Source organism: Coptis chinensis, chromosome 8 (genome assembly GCF_015680905.1).
Source record: "Coptis chinensis isolate HL-2020 chromosome 8, ASM1568090v1, whole genome shotgun sequence".
In the NCBI taxonomy this organism is placed as follows: Eukaryota; Viridiplantae; Streptophyta; class Magnoliopsida; order Ranunculales; family Ranunculaceae; genus Coptis; species Coptis chinensis.
Genome location: NC_141463.1, coordinates 79,849,023 through 79,867,773, shown reverse-complemented (window position 1 = coordinate 79,867,773; position 18,751 = coordinate 79,849,023). Strand labels below are relative to the sequence as shown.

Below are 18,751 nucleotides of genomic sequence, written 5' to 3'. Positions count from 1 at the left end.
TGGAGAAGAATATAAGATGTGTAAGAAACACAATGAGAGAAACCGAACACTAAATAGAGAAGAAAGTCTTACCTTGGCAAGGTGAACAGCAGATCGGCAAAAAGACAGTCCAAGGTCCCAAATTATGTTGGCTTCAAATTTGTCAATGAAGTCATGCGGCTTAACTCCAAAGCGGGATGTCAACATCTTTAACAGAGTGCTTGTTGGTAACAGGTAGTTCATTAGTTCGTCCCCAACGCCTCATCTCCACAATCATCTCCCTCTCAAGAGAATCTGGAGATCTTGGCAAAAAAGGAATGTCATCACTCACCCCCCTCCTATCACTAGATCGAGGAGGAGGGAGAGCAACAGTTACAGTAGTGGTTTCAACAATACCCTTCCCCTTGCGATTATCAGGGAGGGGAAGGTCAACAGTTAAAGGGACATTATCACTAGTTTGTTCAGAACCTGTAGAAGGAACTGGAACTGATAGGGGTTACAGCTACATTCTTGCAAGGCTTAACATGTGGGGGAATACTAGTAGGAACCTTAAAAAGAGTGTCTTCACTAACAGAGAGAAGGTGAAACTTCATTTTCTTACCAGTGGGGGCAACATCAGAAGCAGTATTAGATCTCTTTAATCTAGAATGGTTGGACGCACGCACTCCCTTTTTAAAATTATTGGCCGCCAGTTTTATGAGAGCTTCGTTCCTCCCTCCCGCCGATCATCACAATCATCACTGACAGTAGGCTCCTGAACTGAACCCGACGTCGCAGCATCACTGGAGATGGCCTCCAAACTCTTCTCCTTGTGGTTTCCCCTTCTTCTAGTAATCAAAGAGGATTCATCCTAAACTGGAGGAGGAAGAAGTCCAGCATCCTGATTAACAGGAGGAGGAAGTGTTGTGCGCCCCGAATTCACGGTATTTATCCCAAAGGGGGAAAAGCCAAGAACAAGTTGCAACAATTCTTCAGTAAACATGTTGAAATATTCAAAAAGACGAGTGGCATTAGGAACAATCACCCAAGGCATCCTCTATTCCTTGGGGATCTTCTTGATAATGTCCACCGTAGCAGCATCAGTTGCAGTTAGTTGATTCCAGGGGCAAGAGTCATCTAAGGAATAATAGCAAAAGATATTTAGGAGAAAGACTCTTATATCAAGTTATAAAGTACCTGAATAGGAAGACTTACTGGTTAGAGCATGGGTGCATTTTATGGGAACAGGAATTCTCATTGGCTCACCATTAGCATCTGGAAGAATGTCCCATGTCCCATCATCCAACAACACAAAAAGGTGGTGATCAGCCCAGCCTTCGTCACTCTGCTTCCCCTAAAAAAAGACGATCAGAGAATTCTTGTCTCTGTTCATAAGGTAATTGTATGACTGGTCTCGAATATGCCGGACCTCATAAAAGTAACCGAACACCCAACGGTTAAGAGCAAACCCATGTCTTTTGGCAAGAAGCGGCGAGTACATAATAGTTCTCAGAAAAGCAGAGTGTTGCCCCACCAAGAGCAAGATTGAAGTGAATCAGACACTCTCTTTGCAATGGGTGGAGGGGAAGAGTGAGTCCGGCCCTAAGTTGACCAATGGTGATGAGTGCCACCTCATTGTAGGCCAACTCATCACATAACCTCCCCCACTCTAGGCCGATATCTTCGGGGATGTGAAATTTCTCATGGATCAGTTCTGGGGAGAAAAAGATCTCCGTTTACAAGTGACCGCTTAGGATTCATGATCGAAAAAGAAAAAAAAAGTTTCAAGCTTTGGTTAAAACCCTAACGGAGATCAAAAGGTTTAGTATCTCTCGAGAAAAGGTAGCGTAAGAGATAATAAAAGTTCTCTCACCGGATCTCTTATATACGATAAGATGGACGGTTAGGATGAGCCCAAAGCGTTGCATCTTTTCGGGATGGAACTACCATCATTACCTTTTTGGGAAATGGCGGTTCCGTTCGAGCCGCCTTATCGAGCCTTAATTAGTCAAGCGTCGCCGCCAGCTCCAACAACACTTTTGGAAAAGGATTCTCGCGACCAAAAAGCAAGTTATTTCCTGCCCACATGCTAGATGGCACGAGAGGGGCATCTGTAGGGGATTTCCGCCAATCGGAACGATGGCACATGTATGGGAAATAACCTAAGACTATAGATGTCCAGAATGAGACGAGGACCATCGGATCAGTTCTTTGAATAAGTGATCTTGTGCTTAGCACGAGTGTTTAGTGGACATGTGTCAGGTACATGACTGACCGCCTTCAAACATAACAGTTAGCCCAGTCGTTAGGAACTGATATAGACAGTTCCTGAACAGAAGGAAACTGAAGATGGCGATTTTTATGATAAAGAAGGAATCGTGATGACATATCTTAGGAGTTACCTTTTAGATATAATCTTCCCATACACGATGAGACATTATGATCAACAAGAAAACTTACCTCTCATAAGATATGGTCTAGATTCAGACTTCCATAAGAAGAGAAATCCTAATAGGAAGACAGAGTCCAAAGATGGAAGGGAACTCACAAGCGGTGAGGACAGCCCTAAACCCTAGGACTCTCGTCACCCTTCCTATATAAACCAGAGGGATTCGCTCTTAAGAACTACACAAAATAGGGTTTGATTCTCCAATAGAACAAATGAGATACGTAAGCAGCCGTCAGACGGTTCAACCCTGAACTTAGGGATGTCCAAACGGTACTGCCGGGCCCAACCCAATTTTTTCGGTTTTGAATCCGGGTATCGGGTTACCCGGCCCGGCCCTATTTTTATGGTTGGGTTCGGTTCGGTATTTGTTGGATACATGTGACCAAATCCTACCCTAACCCTATATTTCGTGCAATCCGTCGGGTTCGGGTTTTTCGTATGATAAAACCCAAAATATATGAAATAAAAGAATATTAAATCTCTTCATCGAGAACGCGTCATTTTCGGTTATTAGATCTCAAGATCTCAAGAAAAACCTTTTTCATCTAATTAATCAAAAAGCCATCTTCTTTAATGGATTTGATCCGTTTAACTTTAACATCGTAAAGCCGCCCAACAAATATCAAAGATTCAAAACACACGATTGCATTTTTGAAAAGCAAAAAGAAGAGAAAAGTGACCAAGTAAAGCAAAGCAATTCCAAAGACAATAACTTAATAAGATTGATGGTTTTTTTGGGAGTTTCAAAACTCTTGGTGGTGAATCGACCCGCGTTGATTTGACAATAAGATTGATGGCTTTTTGGGAGTTTCGTTTCTTGTGGTGGTGTGAATCCGACTGTTGATTTGCTCTCGACCTTGGTGACCACATTTAGAAAGAGATATTTGAGGAGTCTTTGCGCAAATTTTACGAAAATGAATGCAAACTTAGTAGACCATCAAACCCACCAATCTCTTCATCATGAACGTGTGATTGGGTTGTCTTGTTCTTGGAGAGTTGTTGGAGGGAGGAAGAGAGAAGAGTAGTAAAAGGGGCGGTCCAAAGGTAATTTGTCTTGAAGACCAAAAAGTAAATAGTAATGAAAAAAAAGACTAAAAGTTTGTTGAAGATAAATAGATAATAAATGAAAATATAGTTATTAGGAAGGAATTATATGGTCCGTTCGGGTCTGGTTTTGGTCGGGCATTTTAGCCTATATAACCTTTAGTTTTGGGTTCTGGGTTCTGCGGATATGGTTTCGGGCTTTTAACCCTTTTAACGGGTTTAGGGCCAAATTATCGGTCGGGTTCGGTCGGTCCGGTTTAGATAGTGTGACCAAACCCGACCCCCTATGTATTTCGGTCCGGTTCGGGTTCGGGTTTTTTCTGCCTCCGGGGTTCGAGGCGGGGTTTTTTTTTCGGGTTTTGGGCGGGTTTCGGGTTTCGGGCAGAATGGACATCCCTACCTGAACTCACCATCATCTCATCCCTTCTCCATTCAGCAAAAGATTCCATATCACAAGGCACAGAGGAAGATCAGGGAATACTTGGAATTTCCCCTACAGGGAAGGTGAGTGACAAGACAGGAATTAAAAGAACTAATGAAGATAAAACTTCTATAAATATTGTAACAATAAGAACAAAATCAACATCGAAATGGTAAACACAACTATGGAAATCTTAAAATATCCAAACAGGACTACGTAAAACAAACCTAACATTACCTAGAACCAAATCAACACTGATGACAACAAAATAAAGTTCAAAATATATCAATAAACAATGAGAACTATACCATTATCGGATTTATGTTGTTGTTCTTCATGAAAAACCTTAGAAAAATTGAGAAAGAGAAGACAATCAAGAAAAAGTATAAAAAAAAAAATGAAGCTTTGGAGCTTTGTAAAAAAAAATTCAAGCTTGACACAAAAATCGAGGTAAAAGTTGTTTCATGTCCGTACAACAAACACTATGAACACGTTGCTGATAGTAGATCAGTAAATTGCTATTTCTTTATTATCACAATAGCTAATTCTATTGGTATAAATTACTGCCATATTTTTTTATTTATGTGTGTTAAAATCCAACGGTCAAAAATTGTTAGTACGTATCGCGAAAAGAATCTAGTGGGTAACTATAATTGTGTATGTCAACATCACAAGTACAAAAAGAGAGAGAATGTGTTGTAGAGGAGAGAGAGTGTAGCAGAAGGAAAGAGAGTGTTGTAAGGAAGGGTAAAAATATTAAAAAGTCGTTGAAAATGTCAAAATAAAGTTTTATCTCTCTTCAACACAATGATACTGCATGTTTGACATTTAAAAAAAAAAAATTGATACTCCATTAAGTTTCCATCAAGAATCTGTGAACATTCAGCTTATGTGCAGTGACAACCATGTGTCCATGTAGATGAAAATACAACACGCTCACTTGGCGAAGAAAAAAAAAATGTAGACGAAAGTATGAAATTGGACTTCTCAACAAAAAAGTAGACGGACAAATCTGTTCTGAAACGGAGCTTTTTTATCGTGGAATTAGACTTGCTATTAACGTCGGTTTATCTGTCAGGTCGTGTCGGGTCGCTAGTAGTAGTAACAAGGCAATGAGTGGAGAAAGTTTATACATAATCCATCATCCAAAAGTAATAAAGCTAGAAGAATCAAATATAAAACTCTGAAAATACCACCATCAAACTATCAAAGAGGTCCAGAAATAGAGCTCGCTTCGAAGTGGTGGACCGAAGTTGGGCCTTAACGTAGTAGGATCCACATTTCAGCCCATCTATTTTAATCACGTGAACCGCACACTCTACAACCCTAAACTCCCACCTATAAATACTTCCAAAACGCACACTCTCTCACTTCATCACCCTTTCTTCTCAGCTGCACAGAATTAGGGTTTCAAGAAACAACAAAAAAGAGGACTAGTTTTTCATCTCAACTTGTTCATCATGCGTGCCAAGGTAAATTTTCAAACCCCAATCTCTTCTTTCCTTTTATATATGTAAACCGTGTCTCCGTTTTTAATATTTTGTTTTGTAGTGGAAGAAGAAGAGAATGAGGAGGTTGAAGAGAAAGCGCCGAAAGATGAGGCAGAGATCTAAGTAGAAAGCTTGCTTTTGATCGAGGAGCTTCTTCTGTTTTGGTGGGTTTTGGATCGTTGAAGTTTTAGCAATCGATTTGGTTTTAATTTTTTTAGGTGTTGGTTGGAAAACTAGATCGATCTAGAAGACTCTTTAGTTGTTTTTATTTTGTTTAATTTCCTAAAAATACGTTTGCTGGATTTGAGTTTTTGATAATTTAATTAGATGGGATTATTATGGTTTATTACGTGGATGAATGTTTTTAATGTTATTTAAATTATGTTATTGTTTGTTTGCATATATAGTAAATGTGGTATTAGGGGTTTCTCTTTTCTTTGTATGTATCAACGCACGCAAATAGTATTATTTCATATTATTGATATGCAGTTTGTATTGGGGTTCAGGACTAAATTGTATTTGTGGATGGATTAATAACATGAACTAGTGAAGTTTAGTTGGTTATATAAAGCACTGTGCTACCATAGATGATGCCTTCAGTTCTTGAGTAGCATTCTGTATCTCAGATTTTGTGTATGCTAAGACATTTTGCGATGCATTCCCTTGGTAAATTATATGCCAACTTGCTAAAGACTAGTGTCAAATTTTGTCGTGGGTTGTGCACCTTCTTAGTATGATGGTTGGGTATATGGTCTTGGTTATGTACTTGCATGTGTGTAAACACTGCCTGTTTAGTGTTGCTGAAGTTGCTTGCTATCTTAGTTTACGTAAGAGCCTCAATGGTACAGAAGTAAGGAGCTGTTCCTCAGAATGGGGAGTTTTTGCTAAGATAAATTTTGGTATGTTGCAACCTGCTTTTCCTGTTTTTGCTAAGATAAATTTTTTGGTATGTTGCAACCTGCATTTCCCATTACCCAAGAGTTTTGCCATTTCCATGTTCATGGCGTCCGCATTTCTATAGTGAGTGTTACCGCACGAGACTTCATCTCATTTCTATGGTGAGAAGAGGATAAAATTATGTTAGTGTACGACCAAAATATCGCTGATATATCCTATATATTGCTGATATATTTTGATATTTTGGTACACCGATATTGATATTTTCGATATATATCTACTGAATATAGTACTCTTTTTTCCGATATATATCGGAATTTTCAATATAAAACTTTATATTGCCGATATAATTAATATATCCGATATTTATTATATATATCGGTTTATATTTTGACTTTTTTTTTAATATAAATCCGATATTTTCGATATATATGATATTTCTGATATTTTAAATAGTTTGGATTGGTCACTAAAAAAAATAGATATATCTGATATATATTGGTTTTTGAGTACACTGATATATTCATTGATATTGATATTTTAGGCTTTGCGTGTACATGGTTTGTTTTCCACCCTCATTATCGGTGGCAAGCTAAATAAGGAACAAAATCACCTGTGCCCGGCGTGGAGGGGTTCAATTCTTGTATTACCAAGTAATATCGTAAAGAATGGTGTATTGACAGTGACTGTGGGCATACCAACACTCCTGCTAAAATTTAGTAATGTAATAAAACAACTTTTGTCCAAAAAAGAGGAGGGTGGGGGTGGGGAGTTGGTATGAGCTTGAAAACAAAGCTAATATTTTGTCGGAGAAGAGTGAGTGGAGAAGAAAATTGAGATTGATTGGAGTGAGTACGTGGTTACTCTCTCCCATCCCAATTTTACAAACTATTTGGACGGGGAGGGTAAAACGTGCCGACCAGCAACGAGGTTTTTATGAGAGTTTCAAATCAAGTCATTTCTTAATTAAAATGGGCACATCACATCTCTAACAACTCATAATTCTCCTAGACATATTTGGCCACATATTTTATAATCTCTCAAGAGTCTTAATTCAGAATAATATTCAACCCAGTATGCATATTTGGGTTTTCAAAAAATAAAAATAGATTTTATAAATAACTATAGATATGGATATCATATTAGAATTAAAAATCATAAAAAAGTCAAATAGTTTTCCCAACAGAAAGCCAAAGTCAATGTGTACATATTGCCTCAAGAATGTGTTACCAAATAGTCTTTCTCAATTTCTCATGTTATATAGGCTTAATTATGCTTAGTCATAGGTCACAAACTAGAGTAGCATACATCAAAATCTATTTCATGACACAATCATTAGTTACTGAGAGTATAAAACAAGAATATGCTCACACACTAAGTAAATAAAAATCAATTACTTACTCATATTAGGTATAATAAGCACATATTAGGTATAATAAGCACATATAGTATGATTACTTGATTGATAAGGGGAAAACTAGGCATTGGAAAATGATGTTAAGAATAGGATGGATAAAGAAGACTGGTAGTGAATTCTTATTTAAACCAACCATTAGACATACCGCCATTTAACATCGTTAATTACACATGATCAACTAGCAATACAAATGATCAGTTTTTATTAACATTAGTACCGGAGAAATTCCTTTCATTTCAAATGTCACATACATATGTATCATGTAGTTGCCACCCTCATCTCTTAATATAACATTAAACTCCCATGCTAAGTTTACTTTTTTTTTCCGATGCTACCCATTCGCAGTCAATAATTTTAGAGAATATGCGCTAATCTTATTTGTTTTATTTTTATGTTTTTTTAACCCGCAAGGGACACAGACGGAAGAATTTAAAACGAATACTAAATACATTGTGTTATTGCATTATATATACAGACATATCAATGGGGCATACATGACAAAATGGTACACTGCAATACTGTATTGTTGTGAAATTCTCGTCACAAAGATCATGCTTACAAATGTATCACTATTAACAACAAACCAACAAACTGTTGGTAGTGTAGTTGACTATTAACAAGCTGGTCATGGGAGCAAGTCCTAGTGCATTAACAAAAACCAACAAAAAGAAACAAAAAATGAAAAATGTATTACTAATTCAAAACTTTCACATATAATAGGATTATGAGTTAAACTATCCAGTCTATCAACCTATAAATTACAATCAGTTTGCACTATATAAGTTGTTAATAAAGGCGCCTACGTAAACCTACCACTCTACTAGCCAAACATGTGAGCTAAACACCCGTAATGACCATTAGGCCTTGGCAATTAAGGGCGCAAAAAGGGTCAATCCGTTGAGAACTAGGTTTATATGGTCAATGGACCTAAACCTTATCCTCTCAGAGTGTAATCTTAATAATTCATGGCTATTCTTTTGTGCCTTTCACTTCATAGCTCTAAAATGTGCAACTTCTTGAAATGTTTTGATTCAAGCACAAAACGTCACATGCAAGTGTAAAGAGTTTATCACTCTAGTACTTGACTAGTACGTTACTATTTTTTCAGAAATTTTATATCTCATTTTTCTACCTAATAGAGGTTCTTGGGACATATTTTAAAAAAGAGTTTATCGCTCAAAATCGTTAGGGCATGTATAAGTTTTAGATTAGGCTAATTTTTTGTAAATATGATTTCCTAACTATTTTAAACATTGTCACAAATAATCAAAAATAAATAAAAAATTTACAAATTTGCCAAACATAATTAACAAATTAAAAACTTAGGCTAATTGTGGACCTTTTTTTATTATTTGTGATAATATTTGGAATTGTTAGGAGATCATATTTACAAAAAATTAGCCTAATTTAAAACTTGTAAATACTCTAACAATTTTGAGTTTGTTTACCTATTTTTATAAGATATGTCCCTAGAACCCCTCTCATTGCTTAATACGTTTGTTTCGCATATAGTTCTCAACAATTTAAGCACAAGCAAAGGTTACGGACTTATTGGTCTACTTGACTGGATAAACGAAAAAGCAACTGAATTCATTACTTTCATCCTTCAGAAAGTTTGATAGGTCACCGCAACAATCACCTCAACAAATAAGTGGACTTAAAATGACAAAATGCAGAAATAATAGCAATAACCCAAACCGTTGCCCCACACATAAACCTGACTTCAACAGCCAAAGAACCCAGATTCACAAAGTTCCAAGTGCGCTCTTTTGTATGCCGACTGTTGGCAAGAGTGCAAGACTGACTCCTTACCCACTAAACTCCAATCCTCTGCTCACAATCTGATCAAAGATACATTTGTACACCTATCTATGTCGATGAGAATTTAAAAAACCTTATTTAACAAAATCGCGACAAAGGTTTGTACGAATACAAATGCCTAGGAAGTGGATGAAGGTTGCCTCTCTTCACCAGCATTCACGGTTTGCCCATCCTCAGCCCTCAGATGATCCTCAACCTCTTTAACAGTCACCCCTTCCCCAGGACTCCTGGTTTCCCCATCCTCAGACTCTGGCTTCTCCTCATCCGCTGCAACAGGGACCTTTTCGCCAGCCTTTTCGGTTTTTCCATCATTAATATTCAGCTGACGCTCAAGAAGTTCGGCAGCAGCACTTCCCTCCCGGTTCTCATCCTCAACAACATCAGTGATCCCTTCAAATTTCTGCATGAAAGTCTTGCAATCTGAGAGAAAAAGACGGAGTTAATAGGCATACCAAAATGATAAGCAAACTCAAAACAAAACTCAAACTCAACTTAGAGAAAGAGAAATATATTTATGGTTCACATATGAGCTGTACTAATCAGAGGAAATAAACCGAAATTTCCTAGGGAACATCCCTCTGAAAGATGTATAGCACTACTCCTATCTTTGCTTTCCGGGGCGTTTGACACCAATAGGAGTCTTCCTTCTTTCCTATCCATGATATTTCCAAAGTATCTAGCTCCTAAACATCCAGACAAGGAGATTTCTGTATGTAGCGCCTTTATGTTTCTGTTTCTCACGAGTACAGTTCCAATTCCACAATATAAATGGACCTCCACCTCAAGTTCTCCCAAGGAAAGACAAAATAGAAAGGAAAGGGAAACCCAGATAACTAAGAAATTGTTGTTAAACAGCAAACAAAACTGAAGTTTGCTTAGCTAATACATCCCATGCAGCATATTGGGAAACCTTCACTAAATACCTTAAGTTTATGCGTATAGCAAAACAAGGTAGTGTAGGCCTACCACTATACACCCTCTATCAATTAAATCTAGGGGCCGAAAAATGTTTGAAGCTGCCATACAATACAAATACGGTCAGCTAAATCTAGATATGCGGCCTTCTAAGTAAATTACATATAAGTTTGAAATATATAGCTCAGTAGACCACACCACCTCAGAAGGCTGTACATAATCAATGGTGAGAAAAAAGGTGCCTGATAATCTCAGGCGGTGGGTTGTATTCATATAAAAACCTGCATCCCATAGCTTACTTTCCGTTCTCTCCAAAGTTTCCACTCTATACAATGTGACGGTTCAATTTTAATACAGTGGCTGTGACACTCAAAAACAGAAAGGAAGGCACCACGCAAGCTTACTTCACTCCTAAAAATCTATTTGGAGTAAAATAAAAACAACTTCACTACCAACACGGTATGTTTGAGTAGGCCCACTGAAGTAGCCCCTAATTCAATTGTGCCAAGAAGCAGGGGCATATACTAATTCAATATATAATACAAAAGTTACTCAAATAAGAACCAGACCAAAAACACGTTTGCATCATTTAGAAAGAAATATATCAATGCCTTAAAACTAATGTATTGATATCTTTAAGGTAGACAAAACTCTTCAGAAACAACCAAAGTTTCTTGATAAGAAACCACTTCTGTTGCAATGAATAGTATGGAATATCAATGTCTCCCATTACAAGGCATCCTACATTTCCCATGGACAAGCAAATTGTCCACAATCTGACCATTGACTATATTGTGCGTTACCACTGTTGGTTTACTTTCTAGCCCACGTGTTAAAGATCTATTTAAGCATGCAGAAATGTGAACATGTGCACAAGACGTACTTATATGTTCATTGAAACATAGCGCAGACTTATCTCCTGAGAAAGAACCAGAAATCTTGATACAAATCATAGAACGCCACTACAAAACAGCATGGTTCAGATTTAGATGGAAATTGACAGCTACAGTACATTAGTACACTAACAGTAATAGAATGTGAATAAAGACATGGTTCGAGCTCCACGTCATCTGACATTCTGAACAATGACAATGAACGAAGACATGGTATGTACAGGGTCCATATGTACATGGTCACTAAGGGACGTCTCAGGCACCATTATTGTTGGTTTCCTTGAAAGTAAAGGTGTCGAAAATTTATACTAGGGATGAGTCAGAAACTCAGAATTCCTACACTCAAAAGATCGATAGCCATAAACCTTCAAATATTCAGATTTCATTACCAGTCCAAGTTTTATCCAAACCAGCTCCAAAAAGGGTCACTCAAATATGAGCGCTCTGGTAAAGCTTAATGTGTATATTTATTCATACTACCAAGTGTCAATATAATTGATAATAGTTTTCTTCTTGCAGGGCCTCCTATATATCTTGTTCACAAACAGATTTGGAACTCATATTTGTCAATTTGTTCTACTGTTGTGTCCTAGCCAATTAGCCTCTCTAGTAGTTTCTTGATGAAGATTGAGGTATAAACAAAGAAAGATCCTTTATGACTTAATTAAGTATAAACTAAGCTACATTTTTATCAGTAATTCAATAAACAATAAAGAACAACTGAGATTAAAATGCTACATGAATATATCAATCAAAACATAAATAATAATAAAAAGAAACTCACTCTCAACAGATCCGAAACGAATACAAAAGAGCTCAGCTTTCAATTCCTCATCAGAGAAATCAACAGCATGCCAAACACAACTTTTCTCACTCCCTCCATGTTCCTGCACTGACATCCCTGGAACAACTGCCAACAAAATCACAATCAACAAACAAACACCAATATAAACCGAAAAAACCAAATAAACACAACGAGTCAAAAATCATTAAACATACTTGCATGATTAGCACAGATCTTCAAAGTCTTCGACTGTCGCATAACCAGTCTAACTTTCCCACTATCTTTATGTTTCAAAAACTTCACATTACCAACACCTCTTTCTTTCCATTGTTTCCCTTGTTTATCGTATCTATAAAGTTTTGCTTTCCTATAAAACCAAAAAACCATAATAAGACAAGACCCAATACTCTAAATACTTGCTTTTAAGTGTTATATTAAAACTTACAAATCAAGAAGAACGTGTTCGTTTTCTTCACCAGTTGAAACAGTAACTTGTTCAAGCTGAACTATTGGTGCAACTTCAGCTCCCGTGTCTTCATCTTCCACATGTTGTTGTGTTTCTTCTACTTCTTCTTCTTTTTCATGTTCTGCTGTGTGTGAAGAGGTTGACGAAGCCATTGTAGAGAAAAGAGGAAAGGCAAGTTTGACAAGGTTTTTATATATAGTGTTCGAAAAGAGGTGGCGTTATTTTGGAGGCAGCTACAGCCTACAGATTTAACCAACTGCAAAATCTCGTTTCGATATGCCGCCAATATAAAAAGCCGTTAATATCAGACTATTGATTATATCGACACGATGCAAAATTGCCTGGTAAGTTCACCAATTTTGAACTCTCTTTTTTTAAGTTTGGTCTGACATGAGTACATACTGGTGCTATTTTGATGGCTTACTCTACGTATTTTTTCCTTTTTCATTTCTGTGAACACTAATTCAACTCTCATTTTTATGTTTGTTAAGTTTCTAATATTCAATGATACTGATCTGCAACTATGAAGAGGGAACCTAAAGATTGAGGGACTGAGTAACTTCAGAGTGACGACAGCAATGGCTTTTCTCCTTTCATGGCGTCTGCCTATGCAGACCTAACATTTCACAATTAAATTCATGCCAAGAACGGCCAATAATGAATCCTAACATGGTGTCCACTGTCCACCCTCAGGGCAGCTTCCATAAATCTCCGAGGAAAACTAATCTACCTATGATTGGGACATTTACTGAAATTGGACGGCAGTTCCTCATCCAAGAAGTCAAGATACCAACAAAAATACAAAATGAGTACTCAGTAGTATGATTTCTCTTGCAAGAAACAAATAAAAAGAATCCCCCATAACAGCATAACTCGATGAGTTTCTGGCATGGACTTTGTAATTCCATGGCCGTGGAATTAAAGGCTGCATGGAGAAATGCCCATGACCAAACCGTACCCACTTTTTCCCTCTGTTAATCCTCCAATGTCAACTAAACTAAAGAACCAAACCATGTCAGATTATCATAGCTCAAACAAATGTGAAGTGGCACGCATTTGAGGTCGACAGCATATACTTAAATGTCCAACCTTGGTCTATTATACTTCCATGGTTACTAAATCCATTAATAGTATTCTCTTTTCCTTTTCTTCTCTTCTCTCTCTCACCCTCCCCACCCCCACCCCCCCCCCACCCACCCCCCAAAAAAAGACGAATATAAATAAAGAAAATGTGCATGAGCATCAAAATGTCACTGTAAGCATTACAACCTACTCACTAAACACAATTAAGCTCTGTGTAAGAAACAACTTCGCTGACAAAATAGTCATTCAAGTACAACGGAGTAAACCGGTAACAAAATTGGAATCTTATTCTTGGGATGGAGCACCATTAGTCGCTACATCCATAGGCTCAGTGTCAGCAGTCTCGTCAGCCTTATCACTCTTCTTACCTGCCACAAACACTTATTGAAATTGTTATTTGGGACTTGATTGATGCAAAAAATTATGAGAATTCACGATGAGAAGCTACACAATTTTCCCTCTATCCATTTCCACCAGAATTATATCCTAAATTTGGTGGAGTGGATCGAGGAAACACTGCTAGCTCTTTTGAATGCCAGAAATTCCGGTTCTTTGAAAAGTTTCGAGTTTTATCTTACCTTTCTTCTTCTTACCACCACCTTTCTTCTTGGTCTTCGTCCCCAGAGATAGCCATGCCTTGATTTCTGGGTCATCTGTCACTGTCTTAGTGGGCTGTAACTCCTGCAGAGCATGAGATGTAATCCGGTCTGACCCATTTGGCATTAACAACACTGTGAATTTTATATGGGCAGCAAAGTCACCTGAAAGAAGACACAAAAAGCTTCAAGTGTGTTTGAAATGTATAATAGTTGTGCAGAACCATGATCCTCAACACCAATTACATTTCATGCCATCACCTCAATCTATCTTTTCATGCTTACCAGGCTTCTCATGAAGAACAGGATATGGCTGCAAAAGGTCATGGTTCACACATTCCACCAATCCCAAGCGAGCTCGCTTCTCTTCCAAAGCCCTGATTGGAAATTGCATAACCTTGGTCAAGACAAAGAATACAAAACTCAAAACACAGCAAGAATAACTCTGCCACAGAATTAATAAAAAGTCTGCTAACCTTGCAGTAAATGGCATGATGGGGAATTTCTGACTTATTTCGCTGAAGATAAATCTTGAAGCTTTCATCTTTAAGTGATAGTTTTTGTCAACCGCTCTCTTATATATAGTAGTTTGTTTCTCATCTAAAAGCTTAGGCTGAAACATTTTGCATCTTAGTATAAAAAAGACACAACAAAAGGAGCTGTCCTATAAAATTATGCGAGCTAATAACAGATGACACTTACCTTGCCATCCCCTGTGCTCGTTACTATATCAACCGCATAGATTTCATTCTCCTCAAATTCTGCATCGTCAACTTTGGTCTCAGGGTTGGATGCACTTAGAATGACTTTGTTCCCATCAATTACAAACTGCTTGAGCTGATGACTGAGAACGCCTTCAACAATTTTGCAGTCATAAGCAGCTGCAACCTTCTGAATAGCTTCTGTTACATCTTTGTTCTGCCATATTAACAAAGTTTCAGTAAACATACAATCAACTGTAATCAACCAAAAAGAGATAGTCGCTTTTCTAGCTTTAAAGCAGACATTATGACCAAAGGGTTCTATATATAACAGGTTAAAATTTATTTTTGGAATTAATACTATTGCCTGGACATCTCTTCTTATGGGAATACGCTTGACAAGTCAAGCACCCCTTAGGGGAAAAAAGTTGCATTGGTAATAAAGAGTAAACATTAACATATTGTACATTCTATTAAAAAAAAAGTGTCCTTCCCAGAATGCTCTATCAGTGTAACTATGACTTAATAAAGGCTTCATTAGATTTTCTCTATAGCCTCGATTAAATTTCATCATTTAGAGGTATCCTGTCAGGCAAAATAAAAAGAACAATGATTTCTGTAAAAATGACCCTACACAATATTGGATTTCGACCAGTTAGACTCAATGTTTCAAAATTTTAAAGATAATGAAGTCGATCAATATCCCTTTGGGTGTCTGTTTGTGCGGGGATGTGCAGGAGAGAGAGAGGAGAGATAATAACCCTCTATCAGTGTAACTATGACAAAATTAGGCTTCATTGGAGATTCCTCCATAGCTTACAGTATGTCATCATCATTTAGAGGAATCATGTATGCCAAAAACTATCCATGAAAGACCAAGTATGTAATTACACAATATATGCTTCCAAAATGAGTTGTTGTGTCTGTATTGGTCTGTGTGAGGTGTAGAAAGAATGATCCTCTATCAGTGTAACTATGACAAAATCAAGCTTCATTGGACATTCATCCATAGCTTACAGTATGTCATCATCATTTAGAGTAATCAATCATCTATGCCAAAAGCAATCACGAAGTGGAAGTAAGCGGAAAATAACAATACACAGATGCAACAAGAGACCATTGCACATATAAATTTTCAAAGCTTACTAAGTAATATCGAACCAAAAAATAACCTAAAAATATAGAAAGAAAGAGCTCAGAAAATCTAACTAAAACGTTCAAAAAAGGCATTTAAAACTTTTCGCATCAATGTTTTTGAAAAATTGGCTTATGAACTCTTGGAATCCGGAACCTCTCTTTTTGGCAAAACAAACAATTTCACTCTGCACAACAATATTTCCAACCACGTACAGAATTCATGTTCTATTCAGTCCTGGGATATTAAATCGTTGAGTAATCGCCGAGTAATCGGTGAGTACTCGCTACTCGCTGCTTAGCCGACCCGACTAACAATTTAATCCCCGATCACAATCGGGCTCAAAAACTCCCGGAGCACTCGGCCGATTAGCTGATTAGCCGAGTAATTGTGTTCACTATTTCAACTATTTTAATGTTAAACATTGAACTTGACATTTTGCCGATTCAACCAACTTTCGATTCTATAAAGTTCTACACTTTAGTCATATTTATTTTAGTTGATTGAGTGTTTTAATTGTTTATTGATTGATTGGGTTCTTAATTGGCTTCATTTCATTATGTTGGTATTTCAAAGTTAAATATATTTAATAATTATTTGTAAAAAAATAGTGTTATGAAAAATCGTCCGATTAATCCTGATTAATCCCCGATCGATTACACCTACTCGCTACTCGCTCTTCAAACGAGTAGCGATTTAACTGCACAGATTCAGTCGTGATTAAGAATGACAGGTAGGTTTGGAGCAACACTAGTTATCATCGTGACACCAAAGTGAAACGCCACTCCCAATGTAGAACGGTGAACTAGTGATGGTAAATCACTATATTTCATTTAAGCTTGCATCAATGGAGTACTCACGATAAAAACTCAAAGACTTTATAGGAAGCAACATTATAGTTTTTTCAAGGGAGGAGATATTTTAAGCTGCAAGACACTAGGCAATCAACGAAAACACATAAAAAATTTAATACAAAGAACTTATCGTGTGATTGTGATATAAAATACCACCTACAACATGATTCAAATACCTAATGTTTTTCTATAGTGAGTACCATTACCTTTTTTCCAGGTCTGACTAATCTCAATGCAACTTCTGCAGCAGTGTTGGCAGCCGCAATAACATCAGCTTGCCTACCCGTTATCGGTCCATCCAAAAGTACATGAGTATGAGCTAGCACAGCAATGAAGCCATCAATGTGACATCCCATATCACTGCAAACAACTCAAATCCATCAGCACTAAAACAAACTAACAATTCATATCACTGCGTATTAAAAAAAAAAAAAAGCTTACATCTTCAAAATATCCCCAGCTACCAAAACAGAATCATCGCCAGCAAGCGGAGAAAAGTGACACAAGGTATTGTTCACAGACAAGCATGTCGGAAATGCCACTCCCCTCTCAATCTTCTTCTTAACATTCTTGTAAACATTCCCAGTTTGCCTACATCAGCATATAACAGTTAAAACAAGACCCCCACTTACAAAAACAATAAACATAACAAATGAATCTTACTCTCTGATAAATGAATCGCCTTTTCCACACAAATCAACGATTTTAGCACCGGGTTTGCATTCTGATATGACCAACTGCAACGCCTCTGCCAAAAAAAAACATTTCAATATATATACAAATATTTATATATGAAGTAAAAGAAAAAAGTAATTATAATTATTATTACTGTTGACGATTTCAGCGGCGGATTTGTATTTAGTGACGACTTCAGGGGAAGTGAGATCCAACTCTTTCTCTTCTACTATTGCTTCATCATCCGACATCTTTTTTAGATTGGTAGTAAGTGATGAGTGATGGTGAGAAATTAGGGTTTTGAGAGTTTATTATTAGAGCAACAAAAGGTTTTTAAGTACTAGGGCAAAGCTTTCTGACACGTGTCAACAACGACTCAATTTTCAAGAGTTGTAACTTTGCGAAATCTCCATTGCGAGATTTTGTGAAATTTTAACTTTAGAAATCTCCACCTGTCCTCCTAACAACACTAATTTTGGGCTTAAGCTCACCTGATTTTCTGTGCTGCTCAAAAAAAAAAAACACTGCAATACGAAGGCGTGAACTGTAACGCATCTTTATTATTAGGGGCGAAAAAAGAGATGTCAGGCCAAGTTCAGGAATGAGGAGGAAGAATTTCATTGTCTTCTTTCCTTGTGATGGCATTCCATTTGTTGAGGAATAAACCCAGAGGCGAGGCATCAGCGGCTTTTATGAGGCTATGAACACACCAACTGCCACTCCTCCACAATGAAAGATACTGACTTGAATGGATAGTAGTAGTACCTTTGAACGTAAATACGGAATGCTGCGAATAAGTTTGGGTCTTAACCTCCCAAGATGAACAACAACAATTTCTCAGTTGATTTTTCAATTGTTTGTTATTGTCAGTCAACTCATTTACTTGTTTAATAATTTGATTGTTACAAACAATTTTATGTTGAATTTTTCCTTCACACTTACAATTGAGTATTTTAGTGAATACCTGATACACGCGGAACTCCAGCAGCAAGCCTAAACAAGTGTTACACTGAACTGCACTGTAACACATACTATTGACATGTAAACGACCAGTTGATGACTTTGGTGAGGTGGCTGGGGACGAATTAGCTAGGTCTGGATGGACTATCTCCTCCTCATGCATGAATTATTGTCTTCCAGTATGTAATCACG

The 18,751-nt window shown here is 37.2% G+C and overlaps 2 protein-coding genes and 1 long non-coding RNA gene across 3 annotated transcripts; 1 reads left to right on the top strand and 2 right to left on the bottom strand.

Annotated features, from left to right (window-relative positions):
* The first annotated feature begins 5,203 nt into the window (after window positions 1-5,203).
* On the top strand, window positions 5,204-5,708 carry LOC147483365 (uncharacterized). Its single transcript, XR_015206409.1, has 2 exons — window positions 5,204-5,344; window positions 5,424-5,708. It is a non-coding gene; the product is annotated as an uncharacterized LOC147483365 (long non-coding RNA).
* A 3,539-nt stretch (window positions 5,709-9,247) lies between these two features.
* LOC147483364 (ran-binding protein 1 homolog b-like) lies at window positions 9,248-12,777 on the bottom strand. The gene is made up of 4 exons (XM_086581364.1): window positions 12,535-12,777; window positions 12,305-12,456; window positions 12,090-12,215; window positions 9,248-9,917 (listed from the first exon to the last, which is right to left on the bottom strand). The coding sequence occupies exons 1-4, from the start codon at window positions 12,705-12,707 to the stop codon at window positions 9,616-9,618; spliced, it is 753 nt and encodes a 250-aa protein (XP_086437490.1). The 5' UTR covers window positions 12,708-12,777; the 3' UTR covers window positions 9,248-9,615.
* A 995-nt stretch (window positions 12,778-13,772) lies between these two features.
* Window positions 13,773-17,964, bottom strand: LOC147483363 (ERBB-3 BINDING PROTEIN 1-like). The gene is made up of 9 exons (XM_086581363.1): window positions 17,754-17,964; window positions 17,588-17,672; window positions 17,366-17,515; window positions 17,131-17,284; window positions 14,937-15,152; window positions 14,711-14,847; window positions 14,520-14,611; window positions 14,217-14,399; window positions 13,773-14,006 (listed from the first exon to the last, which is right to left on the bottom strand). Exons 1-9 carry the CDS (start codon window positions 17,848-17,850, stop codon window positions 13,924-13,926), a joined length of 1,197 nt encoding a protein of 398 aa, XP_086437489.1. The 5' UTR covers window positions 17,851-17,964; the 3' UTR covers window positions 13,773-13,923.
* Between the last annotated feature and the right edge of the window lie 787 nt (window positions 17,965-18,751).